Source organism: Euprymna scolopes, chromosome 27 (assembly GCF_053919585.1).
Source record: "Euprymna scolopes isolate OS-2025 chromosome 27, ASM5391958v1, whole genome shotgun sequence".
In the NCBI taxonomy this organism is placed as follows: Eukaryota; Metazoa; Mollusca; class Cephalopoda; order Sepiida; family Sepiolidae; genus Euprymna; species Euprymna scolopes.
The window spans coordinates 51,474,186-51,500,159 of NC_136508.1; the positions used below are offsets into that span (position 1 = coordinate 51,474,186).

Below are 25,974 nucleotides of genomic sequence, written 5' to 3' on the forward strand. Positions count from 1 at the left end.
TTGATCCAAGGCTGATCAAGAATATTCTGACTTTGTGCGTGTTTCTTATGTAGTTTTTGACTTTTCGCTTTACATACATGCAGACAACTACCTAGAGGAAGAAGATTGATATTTCTCCAAGAAAGTCCTTTTCCTTTTATTTTTTTACAGGTACCTGATGCTTTTGATATGCTGATCAATTCAGTTGAGCGTACGATGAAACATGCAATCGAAGTCGAAGAGAAAGTGCCGATGGAGCAAGTATCAAACTTTGATGACGTCTGTGCTGATATAAAGGAACGTCTAGGAGAACTGAAAAGCTGTCCAAACCGTTTAGAGAACCCAATTATTTACCATTTGGATGTCGGTGCCATGTACCCCAATATCATTCTTACCAACAGATTGCAGGTAATTTTCATGATGTATATTTTTTTATTTTTTAAAGGTCTACAATATACCTTCACCTGTTTGCATTTCCCCATACACTCTTAATCCTATCGCATCATATGCTGGTATAAGATCATAAAATAAGTGCTCAGTAAACAGTGTTGCCAGTTTAACAGTGTTCCTGATAAATCTAGAGATTTTATTAGGAATATAGTGCAATAAGGGCAGGTAGTTCCATTTCCATTTGGAGGATTGACTTGAAGATGTTTTCATTCTCCCTCCTTCGCTTTCTCTTCTCCTTGAGGTCTCTACATCGGTAGCTGTGCCTTCGGCAGTGATTTACCTCCAGGTTTGCTTATCCTTGGTCAGGATCTTCCATGCGCCCGTATTGATGCCACACTTTAAATTTGCTTTTAAAAGATCCTTGTGTCGCATCTTAGGGCCTCCTTGACTGCGCTTTCCTTCTTTTAGCTGCACATAGAAGAGGAGTTACGGCAGCCGAAAATCCAACATGATGGCTTCAACACTGGTAGTGTTGACATCCTGGAGGATGCTGAGATTGGTACGATAGTGCTCTCAGATGTCCTGGATGCTCCACAGGCAACGTTAGTGAAACTTCTCCAATGTCGTCTAAGTGAGATATAGAGAAGCATCGGGAGCATGATAGCTTTTTATACAGCCATTTTGGTGTCTGTCTGGATGTTTGTGTCTTGAAATACATGGGTTTGAAGACAGCCATAGGCGACTCTGGTGCATTTTAAGCGGTATTAGACTTCGTCTTGGATATCAGCATGAGATGAAAGGTGACTTCCAAGGTTTGGGAAGTGGTACATGATCGTAACTGCATGCAAGAACGTAATCTCAAGGGAATAAAATACAATTCCTAATGTTGTGATATTTTTAGCATAAGATCAGGGTATAATTACAAAGATGACAATGATTTATAGCCAGGATTAAAAAGAACAAAACAATCAGATACCAAAATCGGCGTATAAAATAATGTATCTTTAATGATTTATAGCCAGGATTAAAAAGAACAAAACAATCAGGTACCAAAATCGGCATGTAAAATAATGTATCTTTAATTTTTTTTTTATTATTCATTCGTCTTGCTCTGCTTATTTTGACTGGATTAATATTACTATTTTTTTTTTTCCTGAAATTTTTTAAGATCAAAGTTTCTCTCACTAGATGGCCACTTTGGACAACTACATTTAATATTTGTAATTGGATAGTTTTCTTTTCTCTACGATAATCATTTCTTTTGCCCTTTTTGGATCATTTTACTATTACTATCATACATTCCAGACTTATAATGGAAGGGTAGAACAGTAAAATTGTCACCATAGAAAAGACAACATGATTCCATTTCCGTTTGATGAAAACTGGTTTTCTTTTTTTTTGTTGTATACCATCGACTAGTTGACCAGTTGTGTACAGATCCCAAGAGTGATAGGAGCATGTCTGAAAAATGTTCAATGAGTGAGATCGGAGATATGCTGCTATATATCTCATGCTTACTACCAAGCCAAGTTATGACAACAGGACCATTGCCAGCGCTCTCAAAATGCATCACTGGATTGCGACGAATAACAGGGACGTGCCCAGAGTGATGAAAAATATCGAGCCACAGTTCTGGTCTTTGGTGTTGTTACAAGTGAGAGCCACATGATGCCACCTCACATCTTCGAAGTTGGCTTGAAAGTCGATACCAAAGTATACCTGGATGTGCTGAGTGTAGTGATTCCCTAGTGCAATCAGATGGCTGCTGGCAGACCCTGGGTCTGGCAGCAGGTCTTTGCCCACAAGATCAAAGAGACCCGGGCTTGGTTTCAGAAGAAGTGCTACAGCTTTGTACCCTTCTCTCACTTGCCCCTCCCCCCTCATCTCCCGACCTGAACCTGCTGGACTACTTCGTTTTGTCATACATAGAGGGCATCACCAACATGACCTCTCACAACACCAAAGCCAGCCTGATTGCCACCATCCGTCAAGTATTTTCTGAGCTCCAGCTGGCACTTGTGGAAAAGGCATGTTCCCAGTTCCGGACCCGTATCAAGGTGGTGATTGAGGCTGAAGGTGGCTACATTGAATAAATGTCAGCTCTAGTACATAATCAAGTTACCTGAATTGCTTTTTTCAATAAAAGTTTTAAAATAAAATTGTAGTGTTGTTTTCTTCAGGGTGACACTTATTGTTCTACCCTGTATATAGCAGAAATTTTGGGCAAGAACCAAATGGACTTATTTTATTATATGGATTGAATATACATTTTTATGTAAGAATTCAGGCTTTATTTAAGTAAATTATTTTGTACCAAGTAATTTTAAAATGTCAGTAAGCAGTCTAATGGTACTTTTAGAGAAAAGACAAAAATACAGAAAAAATCCTATAATAATGTACCTGTGACAATAATATCGTATAACACCAACCCCTGTAAATTGATTTATTTCATTTTTATGAAAAAATCATTTTTAAGTGATTAATGATAATTCATAGCCCCCCCCCCCTCTTTCCCCTTTCTCATGTTAAGAATGGCTTTCTAAAATCTGGTAAAGGTTTTAATTATTTGGAATAATCTCCCTTGTTCTACAAAATGGTGTCTAAAAATCGTCATTTAGCAAAATGGTGTTGAGAGATAATTGTTTATCCATACGTTTTGATTTTTTTTTTTTTTTTTTTTTTTTTTTTTTACAACTAAAATTACTTGATAAATTTATGTGAGTATGTGTTTAATATCTTCTTTCTCTCATGGTTAAGTACACCATAAATGTTTTTATTTATTTTTGTAATTTTCACTTTTTCATAGGAAGGGTGCATTGATTTGCACCATATTTTTTATTATTGTGATATATATTTGCTACAGCTGGTGTTTTTCAGTCTATATAATTTCTAAAAAAAATCAACCTTTCTAATCGTCTTGATATATACACTCTGCAGCATAACGAAAACATTCACAGTTTCCGAATGACAATTTTGACATTAATGACGACGTGTGGGTGGGGTCCATGTGTTCTTGTAATGGAGAAAAAGTGCTGCCTAGCTTAACCATCGTGGTTGCTCTCTCTCCGTTTTCCCATTGTTTGCACATCTATTTTATATTGGCACAACTGACGTCAACATTCGAACATGCACTGTCTTAAAATATGGGTCTCACTGATCCAATCTCTGGGGATTCAACGTCTCACATTTTGACCTCTTTAACGTCATTCCAAGATAGCCTCATTCAGGCTTTTGACTGACTTTCTTTGACATCACTCTCAGGGATCTGGATTATCTATCTTGCAATGCTTTTAGCCTTTCTTATAAATCATTATAATGACTGTTTCATGAAAGTCATCAAGTTTAAATTTTTTCTAAATCTCTTTGAATCTTAGTCTAAGCCTGAACTTTACATATATAAATAAAACTATATTTAATCAGTGATATCCCTGATGCAGTCGTCGTTTTAGTTTTTAATTCCTTATTATTTAAAACTTGTACATAAAAAGAAATAAAATTTTAATTCTTTTGGTATTCTTCAATTAAATATGAGTTATTCCCCTTGTTGAGTGTAATTTTCTTTAGGTCATAATTGAGGAATGCCAATTGTATGACATAATGCAATTAAAAATGATTTATTTTTCTTCCTGAGTCTAATTTTTCAATCATAATTCTAGAATGTTGTCAGTTGTCCTAGCGAGATGACATAATTTAAAGAAAAAAAAACTATAACTAAATAATATGTTACAGTGCCAATAACATAATACAACAATAAAAAAAAAATGAAGGTTAGCTTGGGAGAATTGAGGTTTGTCAACTTATATGCTATTTGGGTCCAACTTTTAAAATCTTACAAGATCACTGTAATTTAGCTTAAGTATACCAGTAATTGTTACATCTTTTTCTTTAAAGCCATCTGCAATGGTTGATGAAGAGACTTGTGCAGCCTGTGATTTTAACAAACCTGGAGCAAACTGTCAACGACATATGACGTGGATGTGGCGAGGAGAGCACAGTGAGTTTTTTGTTTTTTTATTTTATTTTTTGTTTTTTATTATTATTTTTTTTTTATTATTTTTTTGTTTTTTATTATTTTTTTATTATTTTTTTTTTATTTTTTCATTTTTTTTTTTTTTTGTGGATTGGAGAAGGAAAAGATGATCCTCAGTTGGAGAAACCCATCATGATTTGATGATTAATGACATTTCATGCCAAATAGTATCCAAAATGATAAGTATTGGTTTTATGTATGTGCTAGCAGGGTGACCCGACATTACCTGGGATTAAATGATGATCCAGAAATGTTTCACACTCCCATATTTTTATTGTTATCGAAATCGGTGAAATAGCCCATTAATCAAATCGATTGATTGCCTGCTCTAATTGGGGACCCATCACGATGCACCTGGAAAAACTTTCACATGCCTCTGGCAGTGATTAAGTTCACAATATATTCTACATTGCACTGTAGAGAACCTACTGTTGATTTTATATGTTGACCCTTTCAACTTGTGTGGTAACAAAACCTTTCAAATGCACTTGTGATGTTGGGCTGTGTAAGATATTAACTTTGGTCAAAATCGCCTGTTCCTTCTTCCATTGGATTTTTCTGATTATTGATTAGCAATACTTATTGAAAACATTCCGATACAGCACCTATCTAAGAACACTGCCAGACACATGAAGTATCTTTGTGTGAAATTTCATAAAAATCGACAGTACAAGAGCATACTACCCCCGTGAAGTAAATAAAGGGTTTTGCTCGAAATTCCATCCAAATTCCCGAGTTCGACAAGAAGGAGGTCGGTTGACCAAAACGTTGTGCAAATCACACTCAAGATGAGAACAGTAGTCAAATGGATAATACGAATAACTGATCCTCATCTAAAAAATTCAGAAACAATTGGTTTTACTTGCAATTCAATATTACGAATTTTCCCAATATAATAAGGAAGCACCTTTTTTTTACATTTAAATTTCAGATGAATTTTATTTGGTTGTCTTGGCATTATTATCAGTTTATAAATATCGGTTAAATCGTATTAATGTTTTTATTTAATTTTTTTCACAGTGCCTGCTACAAGAAACGAATTTCAGAGAATCCAACAACAATTAGAAAATGAGAAATTTCCTTCAGCTTTTGCTGATGGACCCATGCGAGCATTTCATGAACTTCCTGTGGTAGAACAAGCAGCGATTGAGAAAAAACGATTAGGCGGTAAGTTGATTCTTTATTCATCTAATGCAGGGATTCCCAACCGGGGTCCACAGAATCTTTATGAAGCCTCTACAAAATAAAGTTTTGTTTTTGTTTTGTTTACTTGATGTATGTATGTTTATTGAAATTTTCAATCTGTATTTAATGTTATGATAACAAAATTGATTCAATGTTTGTTTTTACTGGTGCCTCAAGATCAGGATCATGACTGGATTCTGCTTTAAATAACTATAAAAGGGTTGATATGACTGACTAAAAATATTGACCTAATATCTGACCTAAAATGCACCAAAGATGTTATTATTTTCCTCTTTCCCTTTGCAAAACTTAATGTTCTGCAAAGCCAAAAATAAAAACAAAACAACCAAACCAAACACCATAAATAAATCTATATATTAATACAATAGCGTGTGTTATTTTGTGTTTAACGCTTACATCTTTTTCTTCCGAGTGATTGTTTAATTATGACCTTCCATTTTTTTGTAATAAATCATTTTACCAAGATTTCTTCATAAGTTTCGGTTTCAGTTTCTATTATAGCTGAAGGAACTCAAGTGTGTATGTATACATATATAAATATTAATAATTTTTTTCAATAAACTTCTGTATTTTGTTTTAGCGCAATAATAAAAAAAAACGCAAATATTCGGGAGCTAATCTCTTCAATTTAGTTATGAAAAGCCGTATTTTTTATTTTGTTTTTAGGAAAAGTCTTAATATAATAGTAGCAAATATTTGGGAGCTAAACTCTTCAATATATAAATGTATATCTAATGCGTCGTTTTGAAACATCAGTGTTTAATGGTAAAAGAACTTAATTTTGTTGATGTTTTGATGTAGACGTCGGCGTAAATCGATAACGACGAAGTAAACTTTGTAAAAGAAAGCACGTAAATGAGTTATTTAACGTTCATTTAACGATTTTTATTTTTCCATCTTACATGTCTGAAATGGCTGATGCATTAAATGAACTTGACTCCGAGCAAAAAAGGGTCCTGGATATGACCTTAAACTATATCCAGTGGTGAGGCCCCAGTTTGCGGGCTTTGGAGTGTGTGGAGCCACCCTTTAATTACCATTGCTCCCAGGTCCACACTGACCCAGAGTGGTAGTACCTGTTAGAGTCCCAACTATGAGTTAAATAGAAACCGACTTGAAGAAAACAAATATATTCTATTAAAAAATTTTTCTTCAAAATCTTTGGATTCGGCATTAAATAACCTGAAAAGGGTTGATATGCCGTAAAACAAAAACAACCAACCGAGCAAAAATGTCTCTTAGGGACGTCATATTTTAATGTTTTTAGAGCTCAGCCAATCAGAATGCATGGAATTTGGAATGGGAGACTTTATTATTTATGAATCAGAAATTGGAAAGATTATGTTATGTCTATGTATCTATGAGCCAGTATGGTGGGTGTAATCACAGTATCTGTGGAACATGTAGAATTGGTCTTTGTGACAACTGGTAGCAGTGGTAGGACTAAATATTTAGAGAGAAAAATATGGACTCCTTCCTCTAAAGATGTTGCGATTGTGATAGTGTTGCTCGTCGGATGCAATGTAGAATTTTATTTTAATGACTGAATGTGTCTAAAATGGTGTTCGAATGCTACATAAGATAGTGGTTATTGGGCTAAATGTATTGAATTTGTATGTGGCATCTGTTGTTGCACACCTATGATACTTTGGTCCAGGGGGAAATTTCTGCAGTCATTTAATTATATAGGTGAATATGTACAAGACATGTCGTCTCACTTAATTGAATTATAATCTTCCATTGTAGAATACTGCAGGAAAGCGTACAAAAAAGTTCATACGACCCGACTTGGTAAAAAGGTGGCCACGATTTGCCAGCGCGAGAATTCTTTTTATGTGGACACTGTCCGTGCGTTTCGTGACAGACGTTACGAGTTTAAAGGTTTGGTGAAAGTGTGGAAACGCAAACTATCTGAAGCCGAGGCTTCGAAGGATGCCACAGAAATCAAACGAGCAAACGGCATGGTGGTTTTGTACGACTCTCTACAGCTGGCTCATAAATGCATTCTTAATTCCTTTTATGGTTATGTAATGAGGAAAGGGTAAGTAACTCCTGTTTTATTCAATTCATTTTAAATGTGTTCTTCAGGGTTCGTACAGATTTGAAAAGTACTTGAATTTTGAATTTTACCTTGAAAAGGCCTTATTTCTATTATTTCCTTGAAAATTCCTGGAAAATTTCTTGAAAACGCCTTGAAAATTGTGTTCTTTATGTCCAGTAAAAATTTGTGTCGAAATTTCAAAAATAAAATCGAAGTAAATACTATTAAATTATTTTTTAAGTATTAATAAAAATACCATAAAAATATTTTTTTAAATATTGAACATAAAATCCAAATACATTGTTCTGAATATGCATTGTGTTGTGGATACAAAAGTTTTGTCCCTTTATCACAAAATTATCTCAGGTATTTTCATGATAAAGATTGAAATTTCCGTCTATTTTTGTTCCCATTTATAATTTTGATTTTATAATTTTTTATGGCGACTGCCAAAATAAAACAGCTCCCAGACCTGGTTCCTCCCCCCTTCTGCATTGATGAGGCATCTGTCCGTCAAGTTGAGGCTGCCATTTTGGAAGATTGGCGCATTACTATTCGCCAAATAGCCCAAGATGTCAAGATTAGTACAGGGTCTGTGGAAACTATCATTCATGACCATTTGCATATGCATAAGGTGTCTGCCAGATGGATTCCCAGGTTGCTCACACATTTCTAGAAGCGAGAATGCGTCTAGTGCTCGAGGATGAATTTGGAGATGTGCCAAAAAGATGAGTCAAAGTTTTTCAAAAGACTGATTATACAGAATGAAACCAGGGTCCATCACTATGATCCAGAGACGAAAGCCCAGTCAATGCAGTGGAAGCACTTGGACTCACCACCTCCAAAGAAGGCAAGGACGCAGCTCTCCGCTAGCAAGGTCATGCTTACAGTCTTCTGGAACCAGGACGGAGTAATGATGACAGATTTCCTGGCAAAGGGTACCACAATTACAGGAGCCTATTATGCTTCACTTTTGAGGAAATTAAGGGAATCTAGGCGGGGCAAGATCAGCAAAGGTACCTTCCTCCTGCAGGAAAACGCTCTGGTTGACAACTCGCATGTCGCCATATCAGAAGCACAGGTTTGTGGTTATGAAATCCTCCCCCATCCTCCCTACTCTCCTGACCTTTCACCCTCTGACTTTCACCTCTTCTCAGCCATGAAGTTGTTTTTGAAAGGAAAGCGTTTTCCAGATGATGCAGCCTTGATTTCTGAAGTCACGTCATGGTTGGAGGACCAACCTGGGGTGTTCTACGAAAACGGTCTCCAGAGTTGCATCAAACGATGGGAGAAACGCATAACTCTGAGTGGTTCCTATGTAGAGAAAGACTAATAACTGTGCCAAGTTTCGTTGCTCTACTCCTATAGGAAGTGAGTTAGGAGCATTACTTATTGAACGCCCCTCGTACATAAATACAGATTTTCTTTATTTTTTTTAATGTAGGGAGTATTCTGAACAGGAAATTTTTTTTTTTTGTAAATTTTAACAGGATTGCAAGTTCTCCGCTTATTTTTATCTAAAAAAAGAGTATTTGTACATTTTTTTTTTTTTTTTTTCATTTTTGTTTTTTCCATTTTTGTTTTTTCTTGGTGGAGGAGAAGAGTTTATAGACTTGCACACTGCCCTCTTCAGTCGCACTTCAGACATCACACACACCATAAAAACTATACCAACATTGTTTTCCTCTTTCTAATAGAGCTCGTTGGTACAGCATGGAAATGGCTGGAATTGTATGCTACACTGGTGCGAATATTATCACAAAGGCACGAGAAATTGTTGAGAGAATTGGGTAAGTTTTTAATATTTTTGAGACCTTTTTTCTTGGCATATTGTTAGAAATTGGAAAATTTAAATCAACGTATTAGATAGTATTTATTTCCACAGGGATGAGGCAGGAAGATAGGAGGAGGTGGACTCTGACTTTATGACTGGTATTGTACCTATTTACTATGCCTCCCCACGGGACAGAGTTAGACACCAGGGTCGTTTTTTAACGTGGAGAAAAGGTACAAAAATAAAAATTGTCTCAGTCGTGAAGGATTTCTCCTCCACCGAAAGAGAACAAGAAAATGAAGTGCAGCATCTGAAGAACAGATACTACACTTTGATCTTGACCAAAATTGTAGGTAACAAACGATTCCTTTCTTTACGTTATATAGATAAAAATAGCCATTAACAAATCTCTCACCATTCTTTGGTCGGAGTCTTTCAGGCGATCGTTATTCAGAGTTAATTGTTATGGGCAGTAATAATAAAGACAAGTACTAATATGTTTAATAAAAAGTATTAGCAAAAGCATGTTACAGAAGTACATGTCATGATTCTGGGGCCATAGCTGCTACAAATTGCTACCCAATAATGTCCAACATTTTTCTCTGTCTATAAATTTAATAGTTTGTTTCCCTGTTCCCTTCATATGTAGTCAGCCATACTTGACTTTTCTATCTCTCCCTGTATTCCGGCTTTTCGATATTCTTCCAACCTTACTTTCAGTGGACAACATGTCTCATCTGTGTATAGTTTTCCACATTTACATGGAATAACACACATGTCGTTCTTAATCATAATTTTTTCCATAGGGAGCTTGGCTTGCACAAGATGGTTTCTGGAGAGTCAAGTCACTGTTGAACACTGTCCTGATGTCATGGATTACATATTCTTTGAAAGTTTTCAAACAGGCCCTTCATGTACTGAGAGTTTTTGGTAATGTCTTTTAGTGTTTGGTCCAGATTTCATGGAGCTGATTTCATGCTCTCTGGATAGTTGTTTTGGTAGATAGTTTCTCTTAAACTGTCCATCTCCTTTTGATATGCATTGCTGTTACTACATATTGTTTTTGCCTGGTGTCGTAGGCAACAAACGATTCCTTTCTTTATATTATATAGATGATGGGAGTTCAAGTTTAGGTACGGTTCATTGAAACTTGACTTTCGATATATAGATCACCAGTGCAAGCTATCAGCACATCTAGGAACACTAGTTTGTTATTATATTCTTTTTCCATTGTGATGAACGGATTGAGTTCATGTGGTCCAGTAATGTTTAAACATCTTCCTGGTGGGACCGGTCCTGGATATGACCTAAAATTATATCCGATGGTGAGGCCCCACCTTGCGGGCCTTGGGGAGTGTGGAGCCACCCTTTAATTGCCATTGCTCCCAGGTCCACTGTGACCCGGAGTGTTAGTACCTGTTAGGGTCCCAACTATGGGTTAAATAGAATCCGACTTAAAAAACAAATATACTCCATTAAAAATCGTTCCTCAAAATAACTAGATTCAGCATTAAATAACCTGAAAAAGGTTGATATGCCGTAAAACAAAAACAACCAACCAACCAATCCTGGTGGGACCAGAGTATGAATGTATCATCCACATATCACAACGAAACATAGGATAAACAAGAGATCATCAGCATCAGCATCATTTCGTAAGAATCTGAAGATTTTATCATTGGCATTGATTTTGCTGATATTTTTCTATTCAGAATTCTTTCTCGAAAGACACGGGGTATTTATGGGAGGGCCAATGTGAAGGTTGTCAACATCCTAAGTGAAAGTGATTTTTGTGGAACAAACTAGATTTGAATTTGAAACATCCAAGTGATTAGTCCTTGTTGTTAATCACTTGGCCACTGTCACCTTAAATCCAATAATATAAGTAAACCCATCTTCTTTTTTTTTTTTCAGCCGACCTTTGGAGTTGGACACGGATGGTATTTGGTGTGTATTACCAGCAACATTTCCTGAAAATTATGTGATTAAAACGAGTAATCCAAAGAAATCCAAACTGACTATTTCCTATCCTGGTGCCATGTTGAATGTCATGGTGCAGGTATGTAATGTCTTGTACTTTTTTTTTTTTTTTTTTTGGAAACAACTCTCTTTTCTTGAATTGCAGATTTAGCAACTGTCTGTTATTTTGAGTTCAGCTTAAAACCACAAGTCTTCATTGTTCCTTGTATGAGTAGATAAGCTTGATTTGGCAATTCATTGTGAACAGACTGACACTCACGCAGCGTTTACAATTTGCAAATGATACGATCAATTTACTAAAAGAAACATTTGATGAATAAATTATTTCACAAAATGGACTTGTCAGCCGGCCACATTGTTTATGCTATTTAACCCCATTAGATTATTTTTTTTCTCTGGGGATATATAAAGTCCCATGTCTACACTGATAAACCAGACAGTAAACCACTTGGAATACAACATACAATGCATTATTGCAGAAATACAGCCTAATTTATTGTGCAGAGTTTGTGAAAATTTGACCGCTAGATTACGTCATGTATGCACGAGCCGCAGAGCTGTCTGTCTGAAATTGTATTTAAATTATAAATGTGAAAAATTAATCTTTGGAACAAACCAGATATTCGTATAAAAAATATATTTTTCTGTATTTTGTTTTAATTTAACGTTTTTTTAATGCATCCAGAGTTGATTTACTCAAGACAAATTCATGCAAGGAATAATGGAAACTTGTTGTGGTTTCAAAGGTTGGTGAGTGAAATTGGATTATATATCTAAAAAAGTGAACGTGTCTGTGTACATTTCCCTATGCAATAACTCTGTCAATTTTAAGTCTACAGACTCGAAATTTGATATACAGGGTACTGAGATTTGGGAAAATCTTTGTGATCGGTTTTCGGCTAGAAATTTGACGTTTAAGGGGTCAAAGTTCAACGATTTGACCTGTGAGAATTCTACCAAACTCCTCTGACAATTTTGGGTCTAAACACTTGAAATTTTAGATATAGGTTCCTTGGACATGGATCTAACTTAATAACTGGATTTGAGCCCAAAACAATAAATGTTAAGGGGTTATAATAGAGGTCAAAGTTAAAAAAAAATTGACCATCCCTTTTTTTTTCTTTTTTTTTTTTTTTTTTTTTGCTCAACATACACCTCCAAACACCCGGGCAACGCCAAGCTGAAATGCTAGTTCCTTATAAAATAAAGGCTAAGATTAATTCCTTATTTAATTTTCTTACTTTGCCTTAACAAAATTTTCGGGCATGTCTTGTCTCTCAATTTCCCCCAATGCAAACTGCCTAAAACTTTGTTCCAATCCTCAAGCATGTGTTTCTTATGTTTTCATCGGGAGGTGAAGTGGTTAAGGGGAAGTGAGGTGGTCAAAGGGTTAATTACACGGACTGACAACCTGGGTGTTTCAAGTTCAAATCCAATTAGTTCCACAAAAATCAATACACTTAGGATGTTGACAACCTTCACATGATTCCTCCTATAAATACCTGAAAGAATTCTGACGAGAAAAATATCAGGGAAACCAATGCTAACAATAGAATCTTTGGATTCATACAATATGATGATGATGATGTAATCATCGACACCTACCTCTAGTGTTTTGCCTAGGGAGCTGATCTCTCAACCTCCGCATTAATCACACCAGATTCACTGGGTTCATCTCTGTTCGCTGTCAGTCTGTTCCAACATGTATTTAATGTAACCCTCCTGAAATTCACACTAGTTAACATAATCTCTACCTACCTACATAGGATCCCAATATATAACACACCTTATTCTACTTGGGAAGCAAATATTTGGAAACTCAGATGTGAACATTTTTTATTTTTTTATCGAAAATAAAATCAAATTGTTCAGGTTTTATATTACGTATGTTGATTGGATTATTGTTCTCATCTTGAGTGTTATTTGTGCAACGTTTCGGACAGATTGGCCTTCAACCTTCCTCAGGCATGTTAGTTGTTTGAAAAAGTCAAAGGCCAAACTGACCAAAACGTTGCACAAATAACACTGAAGATGAGAACAGTAGTCCGATCAAAACAATTAATGTAAACAGTCAGCCCTCACCTAAAAAAATTCAGAACTTTGAAGATTCTGCTGTAAGGCCGATTGAAATAAATTGTTACATATTAGCAGGGAGACCCGACATTGCCCGGGATTGAATAAGCGTCAATGACTGTTCCACACTTCTAATACTTTCATTATCGTTGAAATCGGTAAAATCGGCCATTTTTCAATCAAAGTGATTGTCTCCTTGTTTTAGTTGGGGACTCACCGTGGTCCACCAAGGGGTGGCTTTACATGCTCCACGCAAACTACATTCCACTGTAGAGAACCTAATGTTCATTTTATGAAATTAGTATGGTTAGTTGGTTTTTGTTAAAGAATTGTCCTAGTGACATATGGCCGAGTGGTCCTAGACGTTGTATCAAAGTTTACAGTTACCTAAAGGTGCTGAGTTCAATCCTGAACGAAGGCAGTAAAAAGTAACATTCACAACAGAGAATCAGCAACTATGTTCCAGAGCCTAGCTGGAGTCCGAACACGGTACCCCCGTAATAATAATAAAGGGTTGGGTTCGAGACTCCTAACGAACGGTTCCCCAGTTCGATACAAAACACCTGATGAAGGCCGGAGGGCAAAACGGCCGAAACGTTGTGATGATAACAACCAAGATGAGGAAGTCAGTCCGACAATCTCAATCAATGAAAACACCTCATCTCAAAAATACAGACAATTACTACGCTTAAATATGATATCTTAATTTGTCCAGATTTTATATATATTGTTATCGAGTTGTAGTTTCAAATGTGAGATAAAAAAATATTTAGGTGTCATCAGTTAGAATTGAAACCTAAACTAATCATTCAAAGCTGGTGATGTTATCACTGTACCAATGTAACATGCATGTAAACCGATTAAAAATAAACTAAGATGAATGTACAAAACGTTTAATGATTTTTTTTTTCATTTTTGACCCCCCCCCCTTAAAAACAATTTTAACTAGCTAAATAACAGCCTGTAAAAAATTCAATCATTTGAGGTCCATAACGTCGCTCTGTGACTTTTTCTTTCGGAGGAGATAGAGTTTGAAAATAAGGAGACTGACAGACAGACTGACATAACTCTTTATATATTAGATTTTCAAATAATAGCTTGAATTAATGTTTAAAATGCAAAATTCAAACATCATGATTTCGCCTTGTCAAAGAACTTACTGTTGCTTTTATATGCTGGGCCCTTCTGCTTGTGCGGTGATAAAACTTCTCAAATGCACTTGTGATGTTAGGATGTATAAGGGTGTTAACTTTGGTCAAAATTTGACTGTTCCTTCTTTAACTGAGTTTTTTTTCAATTATCGATTTTTGATACTTATTGGAGGCATTTCGATACAGACATAAAAAGTACATCTGTATGAAATTAAAAAAAAAAAAAATCAACCCAGCCGTTTTGGAATCCATAGGAGACAAACTTCCGCACAGACACAGTGCCTTTTATATATAAGTAGAAATAACTGATTAACAATGGTTTCAGTGTAACATTTTCAATAAAAAAATGTCTTTGTGCATATGTATGTGGGGGGGGGGGAGCTTTTTCATGCTTTCCATTTCTTTTCATTGAAACTATTTCGTCTAGTGGTTGCTATAGAAATAAGCTTCTTTTTATGAAGGAAGAAGACATAAGGAGACGTTTGCTGAGAGTTTTCATAAATTGATTTATTTTTAGAGAATTGACTCGGGAGAAAGAGAGAGAGAAATAGATGTTCCCTTAGCTGATTATTTCCTTTTTAACTAAACTTCTTAACTGAACTAAAATGAGTGACGCACATCTGGACAAAAACATTGAAGTAATGTTCATCTTAGATTACAAAGTTTTCTACGATATTCGCAGTGTCTCATTTGCACGGCTTCCACAGAGAGACTGATTTGAAAATGTTTGTTTCTGCCAGTTCAAAAAACCCGAGGTCATATCACTCTGTTTTGTCTACAGCATTTGACCTGTCTCAACTTTATGTCACTTGTTTCTGGGAACGATTCTGTTTTGCAGATCTGGGTCATTGTCATGCACTCGGTGTGACCCTTGTCAAAATACTAACTAGTTAACGTAATTGCTATTGACGTGGGGTCCCTAATATGCAATATCAGTTTTTCCGTATTGTTTGGATTCTTCAGACTACTGTTCTCATCTTGGGTGTTATTTTCACAACATTTCAGTCGATGTAACCTCCAACCTTCTTCAGGTTTATCTTGTTGGACTTTTGTATTTTCACAGAATTTTGAATAGAACCTTTTATTTAATCCACGGAGGTGGCATGCTCTCATCCTATCAGCCATTATTGGATAGAAGTTTTTATTCATACAGTGTTTCAGCCAATGTAATCTTCAACTTTTTTTCATTTTTTTCATTTTTTATTTTGTTGAACCTGGGGGGGGGATCTTTCTGAGAAACTCGGGAATCTATACACAGTAATAAATAAAACCCTTTATTTCATCATTTCATCCATGGGGGTAGCATGCTGTCGTTCCATCAGCCATGACTGGATAGAAGTTTTGAGTAATTTGCAATTATATTTTTTAAGGTTAGCCTGCACTAAAGATTAAACCTTCAACCTCCAGGAAAGTGTAACTTTACAACTGAAACGCGATATCAGTTTTTACTTACAACTTTGTCAATATTGCTTTGTCGGGTTAGGGTTGTCTAACCAGAATTATCTGGAAAGTACTCTAAATCCCACTCGGACTATGTTTTTATGGTTACTTTTAAAAATTTTATTTACTTTAGGACGAATTCACAAATCATCAATATCAGGAGTTGGTAAACTCGACTTCGCTTCAATACGAGGTTCGCAGCGAGAATTCCATTTTCTTTGAAGTTGATGGACCTTACCTAGCCATGATTTTACCTGCTTCCAAAGAGGAAGGCAAGAAGTTGAAAAAACGTTACGCTGTCTTTAATTTTGATGGTTCCCTTGCAGAGCTGAAGGTTTGTTTAGAATTTTTCTTCCTTTCTTTTTTTCCCCCCTTTTTTTTAACATTGTGACTTGTCTGAGTTTAATCAATATATATATATATATATTAACCTTTAATTGCATATTTGTGTATTTTAACTATTAATTGCATTTATACATATGCATTTAAATTTTAATTGCATATATATATATATATATATATATATATATATGCATTTCAATTTTTAATTGTATATATATATATATGCATTTAAACTTTTAATTGCATATATATGCATTTCAATTTTTAATTGCATATATATGCATTTCAATTTTTAATTGCACATATATGCATTTCAATTTTTAATTGTATATATATATATGCATTTAAACTTTTGATTGCATATATATGCATTTTAATTTTTAATTGCATATATATATGCATTTCAATTTTTAATTGCATATATATATGCATTTCAATTTTTAATTGCATATATATATGCATTTCAATTTTTAATTGCATATATATGCATTTCAATTATTAATTGTATATATATGCATTTCAATTTTTAATTGCATATATATGCATTTCAATTTTTAATTGTATATATATGCATTTCAATTTTTAATTGTATATATATGCATTTCAATTTTTAATTGCATATATTTGTGTATTTTAACTTTTAATTGCATATATGGTACTTGTACAGTTTAGTCAAGACATTAAAACATGAAAATATCGAAAAAAGGTTATATTTCACGTATCCGTTATGAAACGAAGTTCTCCGAAAAAAATTTCACTTTATTTCATCAAGTAATTTTTTTTTTTTTTTACATGGAAAAAACAATTTGTTATGATACCGAGCAAAAGGTTCGATTTTTAGGAAGAAAAGCTAGAATTAAAGATGGGGAGGGAGTGTCGGCACTTTACATTGAGTTATTCCCCCATGGCATGTTGTTCAACTTCAGCAAATTTCACAATGGCTGACTTCAACGCGCTCTCATAAGAACGTGTTTTTTCGCTGTAAAAAAAACAAACTACTTGATCAAATTAAATGAAATTTTTTTTCAGAGATCTTCAGTCCAAAACAGATACGCACAATGTAACCTTTTTTGATAATTTAAAAATTTTAAAAAAATTTTTTAAATTTAAAAATCAAATTTTAATTAAATTAAAAATCAGTTTCATAAGAAGGAACAACAACAAAGTCAATTATCTGTACGATCGTTTCGGAAATCCGTGCTTTTTATTTGTGGTATACATGAAGTCACGTAGAACAATTATACATAGTTTTTTACCGCCCTTAGACCCATAAATCAAATAATAAATAAAGCCAATAACACATGACAATTATCTCCCCTTAAAAACTTGCAAAATAAATATTCTCTATATATATTAACTGTAACGTCTTTAAATCAAAATACGCTAACGGAAACAATTTACTGCACGAGCGTCGCCCTTTTAAAATTCATCATTCAATAAAATAAAAAGCTATAGCAAACATCTAAATGACTACTTTAAACACAGTTCCTGATTTCAAAAAAAGAAAAACTAAAAGGTAACTATCTCTATATATTTTTAAATCAAATTTATTATGTAAATTCAAAAAATATATATTTTTTCTACTCATTTCTATCTCTAACCTATACTTATTTTCTTATAAATTTTAAATCCAAACCTTTTATTTCAATTTTTCAGATTCATCTGCCTTACTTTTAATGCTAGGTTTATTTTTGGTGTCTTTTAAATTCAATAGAAATCCTCCTAAATTTGCTGATGAGGAGACCGTGCTTACCAAAAAAACTATGTATAATTGTTCTACGTGACTTCATGTATACCACAAATAAAAAGCACGGATTTCCGAAACGATCGTACAGATAATTGACTTTGTTGTTCCTTCTTATGAAACTGATTTTTAATTTAATTAAAATTTGATTTTTAAATCTAAAAAATTTTTTTTAAATTTTAAATCACATTACTTAATATTGAATTAGCTCTAGGACATTTAACTATCGAGCTTATTATATATCTAAATTACAACGAGCATTTCCTGTATTTTAATTAAACTAGTAATTTCACTATTACATTAAAATACACTTAGCTCTTTAGACTATTATTCTAATCTCCTTTAAATTATATATATATATATATATATATATATAATGTGTGTGTGTATTTCAACTTTTAATTCCATATATATATATGTGTGTGTGTGTGTGTGTGTATTTCAATTTTAAATTGCATATATATATATGTGTGTTTGTGTGTGTGTATGTATTTCAATTTTAAATTGCATATATATATATGTGTGTGTGTGTGTATTTCAACTTTAAATTGCATATATATATGTGTGTGTGTGTATTTCAATTTTAAATTGCATATATATATGTGTGTGTGTGTGTATTTCAACTTTAAATTGCATATATGTGTGTGTGTATTTCAATTTTAAATTGCATATATATATATATATGTGTGTGTGTGTGTGTGTGTGTATTTCAATTTTAAATTGCATATATATATGTGTGTGTGTGTGTGTGTGTATTTCAACTTTAAATTGCATATATATATATATGTGTGTGTGTGTGTGTGTATTTCAACTTTAAATTGCATATATATGTGTGTGTGTGTATTTCAATTTTAAATTGCATATATATGTGTGTGTGTATTTCAACTTTTAATTACATATATACATACTTGTGATTTTAATGTGAATTCAATGTTTTTTTGTCTATCCTTATTATTTTTATTCTCAAGCTGAATAAAAAATTTGTACAACAATTTTGAATAAAAACCCCACCCAACTGAATGGTTGTACATAATTTTCTTTCTTCTTTCTGAAGAGGAGATTTACTTGGAAAATTCAAAGAGCATAACTCCACTGATACAACCCTAGACTCTCACATTACGTTGGTTAATAAATAAATTAATCATTGAAAATTATTGAACTATTTCAGCATTGTCATTTATTTTTACCTTGTCTTGTATCTAACAGTGTTTTTCTACAAAACTGCTTTGTCATGATCTCCAAACTAACACGAGTTGGTGCTGCCAGATCAGGCTGTTTGAAAAAAACAGCAAAAGACATAAAATGCATATATAAGCGACTGAGGACTCCCTGTGAATTTAATATTCTCTTGACACTTCCTCCTTTGGAAGAAGCCAGTTCAACCCACCTAGGGTGAATGCTATCCAACAACAGCATTGTCATAGTCTTTAAACACAAGTCTTTATGCACTACGCATAATGTTTCAAGCAAATTATATCCTTTTCATATAATTTGTTGTTTTCATTTAAGCGATCCTTTTATTACAAATTATTGTAATTCATGCAAAGATTAGCTTTTATAATAGTACTAGTTGTAGTAGTTTAGGCAGTCCGCTGCTCTTGTCAGCTTCTTTTCTTTTTTTTAATTCCTGAAAAAAGTGACTGGAAGAGGACAGATTTGCTTTAAGTTTGTCAACCTTCAATTCTGAAAACAACACAATAAAAAAGTATTTATCTTCAAAAGTTCACATAAAAAAAAGAAAACTTTAGATATTTCCTAACTTTTAAAATTTGTACTACCAAATCAGGCTGTCTGGAGATACTGGTTTCCTGGCCTAAAATGACCTAAAACTATATCCGATGGTGAGGCCCCACCTTGCGAACCTTAGGGAGTGTGGAGCCACCGTTTAATTGCCATTGCTCCCAGGTCCACTCTGACCCGGAGTGGTAGTACCTGTTAGGGTCCCAACTATGGGTTAAATAGAATCTGACTTAAAAAAAAAATATACTCCATTAAAAATCGTTCCTCAAAATAACTAGATTCGGCATTAAATAACCTGAAAAAGGTTGATATGCCGTAAAACAACCAACCAATCAATCCTGGTCTAAAATGCACCAAACATTGCTGCTATTGTTTTTTGTTGTCCCTTTTCCTTTGCAAAAATCAATTCTGTTCTGGAAAGCCAAAAACAAAAACATTTTTCCTCTACAAAACAACTAAATCAAATCAAGCTCCATGAATAAATATTTGAAGATATAAAGAACTTGAAGCATTAAAAACTGGTGCTTCTATATTATAATAACGAAAAAAATATTGAATTTCACATAGAACAAATGGTACCTACGTAATTGTCATGTCGCAAAAATTATGACAAACGATAAGGTAGGAAAATAGTTACTAATGAAAAACAGTTTTCGATAAAGTTTAGATGAAAATTAAAATAAGTTTGACATTTTGAATTACGTTCATTACATGACGTAAGCTATAGAACTTAATTATCTCCCCTGTCAACTGATCTTTTTTTTAGTAAGCACTAGCGAGGGGTACCCGGCGTTGCCCGGGTGTTTGGAGGTGTGTATGGTTTTGGGTAAATCAAAACTCCGAAGGGGGGGGGTAAAATTAAAAAAAAAAGTTTTGGTAGGTGAGTGTAAGGATTGAACCCAAACCCTTGAGGCGAAGTTGGAAATTAAAGTGTGAAAAAAAACAGTGTGCGGCTTTAACCATTGACCCACCGTGAGATACTAACGGAAACACGTTTGAATTTATTTAATTACTTAGATTTGGCAGGTGCACGTTTTAATGACTTAATGAGGTCAACTTTGACTGCAGGATAGTATTTCATTTACTGCAGAAAGCTTTTTTTATTTTTGTTTCCCCAAGATGTTGGTAGGGGGAGGAGACAGCTACCCTTGTCCAATTTGAATAGCAATTGTTTGATATAAGGAAAATATTTCCACCTTGATCAAATCTGATTGCTTTCAGACATTTCCGCCGATAGACGGAAAATACTGCCAAAATTAGTGTCGCTTTAATATAGGAAAAAGACTAATCCACATGCAGCGAGCGACAAATGTTGAATATTTATCTTCCCAAAGTCGAGCAAATTAAATAGACAGGCGAGCTCCGTTGTTAACTTGAATTTCTATGTGATATAAAAAGTTTTAAGAAATTATGAGCTGACCGACCGCTTCTCTGAAAAAAGCCTTTCTTGGACATACACAAAAAGCGAACATACATACACACATTTTCGCTTTTATATATATAGATAACAGTGATTTTGCTTTATTTCACAAATTTCCTTTCTCATTAATAATTATTTTTCTACCTCATCGTTTTTCGTAATTTTTGGATATGTTACTATTTAAGACCTGATAATTAGGTACCATTTGTTTCACTTAAAATTCAATATTTTTTTTCGTCTGTATGATATAGAAGTGCCTAAAAACTTTTTTCAAAATTATTGGATTCGGCATTGAATTACTCGAAAACGGTTGATATGCCATAAAATAAAACCACCAAACCTAACTTTTAAAACCATTTTCTTTTTTCAGGGTTTTGAAATCAAAAGAAGAGGAGAACTCCAGCTTATTAAGATTTTCCAATCATCTGTATTTGAAGCCTTTTTAAAAGGTTCAACTTTAGAAGAATGTTACGATGCAGTGGCCAAGGTGGCCGATTACTGGCTGGATGTTCTCTACAGCAAAGTAAGTTGACCAGTTGACCACAAATCTATGATGTTTTATAGTTGCCTTTATGGTTTTAGCCATGGTAGGTGTTAACAGATTTACTTACCAGTATGATATTAATCGACCCATGTGATATAATGATTAGTGTTTCTTCTTTTTTCTCACTCCAGACAAAGCATGAAGCCACCTGATTTAAGGAACTTTAAAAAAATTACTACTTCAAGGTCAAAAACTAGCCAACCAGAACTAGCTCCCATACTTACAAAGCTGTTTAAGTGTTGTCTTAAAAAGAATTGCTTCCCAACCCTTGGAAAACCTCATCAGTATGGCCCGTGTTTTAAAATTCAGGTGATCGGTCATCCCCCTTCTCAGTACAGACTAATAACTGTCCTGTCCGTTATGAGTAAGTTGCTGGAATCTGTTAAATAAAGAAGTAGTCAACCACCTCAGCAAAAATAACCTCCTCAGTAACATGCAGTATGGTTTTTGTTCTTTTAGATCTACAGCAGATGTGCTAACAGTTATATCTCATAGGATTAACAAATTTCTTGACAGAGGCTTCTTTTCTAGGGCAATTGCTCTTGATATATCAAAGGCCTTTGATAGAGTATGGCATAAAGGTCTACTCCACAAGATCTCTAGCTATTGCATAGCTGAAAATGTCTTTTCAATTATTATAGCGTTTCTCTCTGATAGGTTCATAAGAGTAGTGGTTGATGGGCAGAAATCAGAATCTCATAGTATTAATGCTGGAGCCCCTCAGATGTCCATCCTGGGCTCAACTCTCTTCTTGGTCTACATCAATGATCTCCCAAATCACATCCTAAGATCATTTGTAAACATTTATGCTGACGACACTAACATCTATGGCAACATGTCAAAGGCCGTAAATGACCAAGTTCTCTCTGATTCTCTCTCCTCTGATCTTGAGCAGGTAGCATGGGGAAAGAGGTGGCTGGTTAATTTTAATCCATCTAAAACCAAGCTTCTATGTTTAAGCTTCTTTCTTTACATCATCAATGCTCTGATCCCCATCTGGCATCAATTGAAATAAATGGCTCTCATCTTGGGGAGGCTCCATGTTTTGGCAAGCTTCTGGGTCTGACCTTTACTCCTGATCTGAAATGAAACATGTACATCAAATCCATTGCAAAGTCACTGGAAAAATGATGGGATCCTTTTACCGCTTCAGTAGATATCTTACTGCCGATGCAGTTCTCTACCTGTACAAAAGTAAAGTATGTTCAAGTAATATTTTTGCCACATTTGGGTAGGAGCTGCTAGAATATTTTATCCTGCCTTGACAGAGTTCAAAAATAAACTTCGTAGTCTAGTGGGAGATGCTCTTTTCTTTTCCTGTTAACCTCTTTTCCACAGAAGAGATTTTGCGAGCCTGTCTCTGCTTTATCATTATTTTTCATGGAAGTGCTCGTTTGAGTTCTAATCTATGATCCTCCCTCGCCAAACTTTCACGACTTGTCTAGCTGAAACCACTCTCAATAATTTCCTCCACACTTTATCCGTGCCTTAACCTAAATGTACATTCCATGAACAAAGCTTCTTTCTTAGAACTACACGCCTGTGGAACTCTTCGGTTTGCCTGCTTTCCAGCTGACTACAATTTGGTCATCTTCAAGTCGAATGTAAACAAATTCTTGATGAGCCATCCCCTTAAGTAATCCAAATTTCCACTCCTAACAATTACTACGATATTGTCCCATTTACGTCTGTACACTCATTAACTCTTATCCTAGGGTATAAATATATAAAGGGCTATAGTAGCATGTGTTGCTTCTTATTGATTAATGCCGTTTTTTTTTTTTTTTTTTTTTTTTTTTTTTTTTAATTATAATATTGTAATTCCAGATCCAATTCCATTTGATTCAGGAACTGGATAACTTTCGGATTACAATCCGATTGTTATCCCATGTAATCCACAGTGATCCCACTCAAAGGCAGAATTTTCATTGATCCTGTGTGACGTCACAACGAAAACAGCTGTCCAGACAGGATTTACAGTGATCCAATGGACTGAAATATCTTGTTGAAGTGGAAGCATTGCAGTACAATACAAAATATGACATATCTCCAATAATAAAAGCAAAACCATGCAAAAACTGCTAAATTTTGCAACTGGTAAAACCATGCAAAAACTGCTAAATTTTGCAACTGGTAAAACCATGCAAAAACTGCTAAATTTTGCAACTGGTAAAACCATGCAAAAACTGCTAAATTTTGCAACTGGTAAAACCATGCAAAAACTGCTAAATTTTGCAACTGGTAAAACCATGCAAAAACTGCTAAATTTTGCAACTTGTAAAACCATGCAAAAACTGCTAAATTTTGCAACTGGTAAAACATGCAAAAACTGCTAAATTTTGCAACTGGTAAAACCATGCAAAAACTGCTAAATTTTGCAACTGGTAAAACCATGCAAAAACTGCTAAATTTTGCAACTGGTAAAACCATGCAAAAACTGCTAAATTTTGCAACTGGTAAAACCATGCAAAAACTGCTAAATTTTGCAACTGGTAAAACCATGCAAAAACTGCTAAATTTTGCAACTGGTAAAACCATGCAAAAACTGCTAAATTTTGCAACTGGTAAAACCATGCAAAAACTGCTAAATTTTGCAACTGGTAAAACCATGCAAAAACTGCTAAATTTTGCAACTGGTAAAACCAAACAGAAAAACCATGTAAAAACAAATAAATTTATTGGACTTAGGAAGTTAGAGTCGGATCAAAAATTCCGACTCCAACTCCAACGCCTAGTACTTTTAGAAATCTGACTCTGACTCCAGCTAAAACCTACGACTCTCTCCGACTCTGCAACCCTGGTTATGACATCATAAGCACTCATGGCTGTGAAGGCAAAATCATTTGTCCATAAGTTTTTGCTCTCTTCTCCTCTTTCACGTTCAAGCCCAGCTACTGCAGCTCATTTTCTTTTTTTTTCCAGTCCCACTGGTACTCCCTGCTAATTTGATTGAAAAAAAAAGTTGTTTTGATTTATTTGGGAAGGGTGTTCCAGTGCACAGCTAATGCCGGGCACCCACCTGATAGTACATAATAGTTATTAAATTTTTTTTTATGCCATACATAGTTAAAGCAGATCAATTAGGGTTCAAGGGTCCCAGAAAATAAGCCAAATAAACAAGACAGCTCTGGATCTACACGATTTCTTCCAGTTGACCTGTAAACAACCAGGGTTTTTAATTTAAAGGAAGATTTAATTGAAGAAAAAACATGGAGACAGGTATCATATTTTGGTGCATTTTTTTGATGCATAACCTTTTTTTCAGTGATCCTGTGTGACTTTAAAAGAAAAGGTTTGTTCCAATTTTCCTTTATAAACAAAAAAAAAATACTTGGAAACAAAAGAAGCAAATATGTTTTTATAAAAAAACAAAAATCTTTTTCTTTTGAACTTTTTCTTGAAAACATTTGCTTAAAATTATTTATTTGAAAAAAAAAAAAAAAATTACTCATTAAATTCCTTGAAAAATCACTTGTAATAAAGAATTTACTTTTTTTACTATTTGCTTCTTATAGGTTTTTTTGTTTTTTTTATTTTTCAATGTTTCTACCTTTAACTGTTTGCTATTTTCTTTTACGTAGTGTTGTTATGATTTCATCAACAAGACTCGACATAATCTGCTGTTGACATCATGCTCCAGGGAATGCCGAGCAAATGCTGAGATATGTCGGGTTCAAAGGATGCACTAGTACCGATTTATTTTTAAATTTTTTTTCAAAGTTAAATAATTCTGTATGGATTCGTTCTTACCTTTGTTCCTGATCTAAAATGGATGTCTTGCATCAAATCTGTTGCCAAGGTTGTCAGAAAAATGGTTGCATCGTTTACCGCTCCAGAAGGTATCTAACCCCCGACACAATTCTCTACATGTATAAGAGCCAGATATATCCTGAATTGGAGTACTGTTGCCATATCTGAGCGGGAGCTGCTTGGAACACTGTATCCTACCTGGACAAAGTTCATACTAGGTTTTGAAACCTAACAGATGATGCCCTTTTTTCTTCCCTGTAAACTCTTCCTCACAGTAGAGACGTTGCTAGCCTGTTTGTGCTTTATCATTATTTTCATGGCAAGTGCTCGTCTATGGTTCCCCCTTGTAAAACTTGCACACAAAACATTT

The 25,974-nt window shown here is 34.4% G+C and overlaps 1 protein-coding gene across 1 annotated transcript in view; it reads left to right on the forward strand.

Annotated features, from left to right (window-relative positions):
* Window positions 1-25,974, forward strand: part of LOC145248856 (DNA polymerase epsilon catalytic subunit A-like) — a 191,724-nt gene that overhangs the window by 61,344 nt on the left and 104,406 nt on the right. Inside the window, exons 16-23 of the mRNA XM_080110580.1 lie at window positions 151-387; window positions 4,261-4,363; window positions 5,420-5,566; window positions 7,352-7,646; window positions 9,344-9,436; window positions 11,335-11,479; window positions 16,198-16,398; window positions 21,681-21,833. Of these exons, the coding sequence (XP_079966706.1) occupies window positions 151-387; window positions 4,261-4,363; window positions 5,420-5,566; window positions 7,352-7,646; window positions 9,344-9,436; window positions 11,335-11,479; window positions 16,198-16,398; window positions 21,681-21,833 (1,374 nt within the window). The remainder of the gene's footprint in view (window positions 1-150; window positions 388-4,260; window positions 4,364-5,419; window positions 5,567-7,351; window positions 7,647-9,343; window positions 9,437-11,334; window positions 11,480-16,197; window positions 16,399-21,680; window positions 21,834-25,974) is intronic.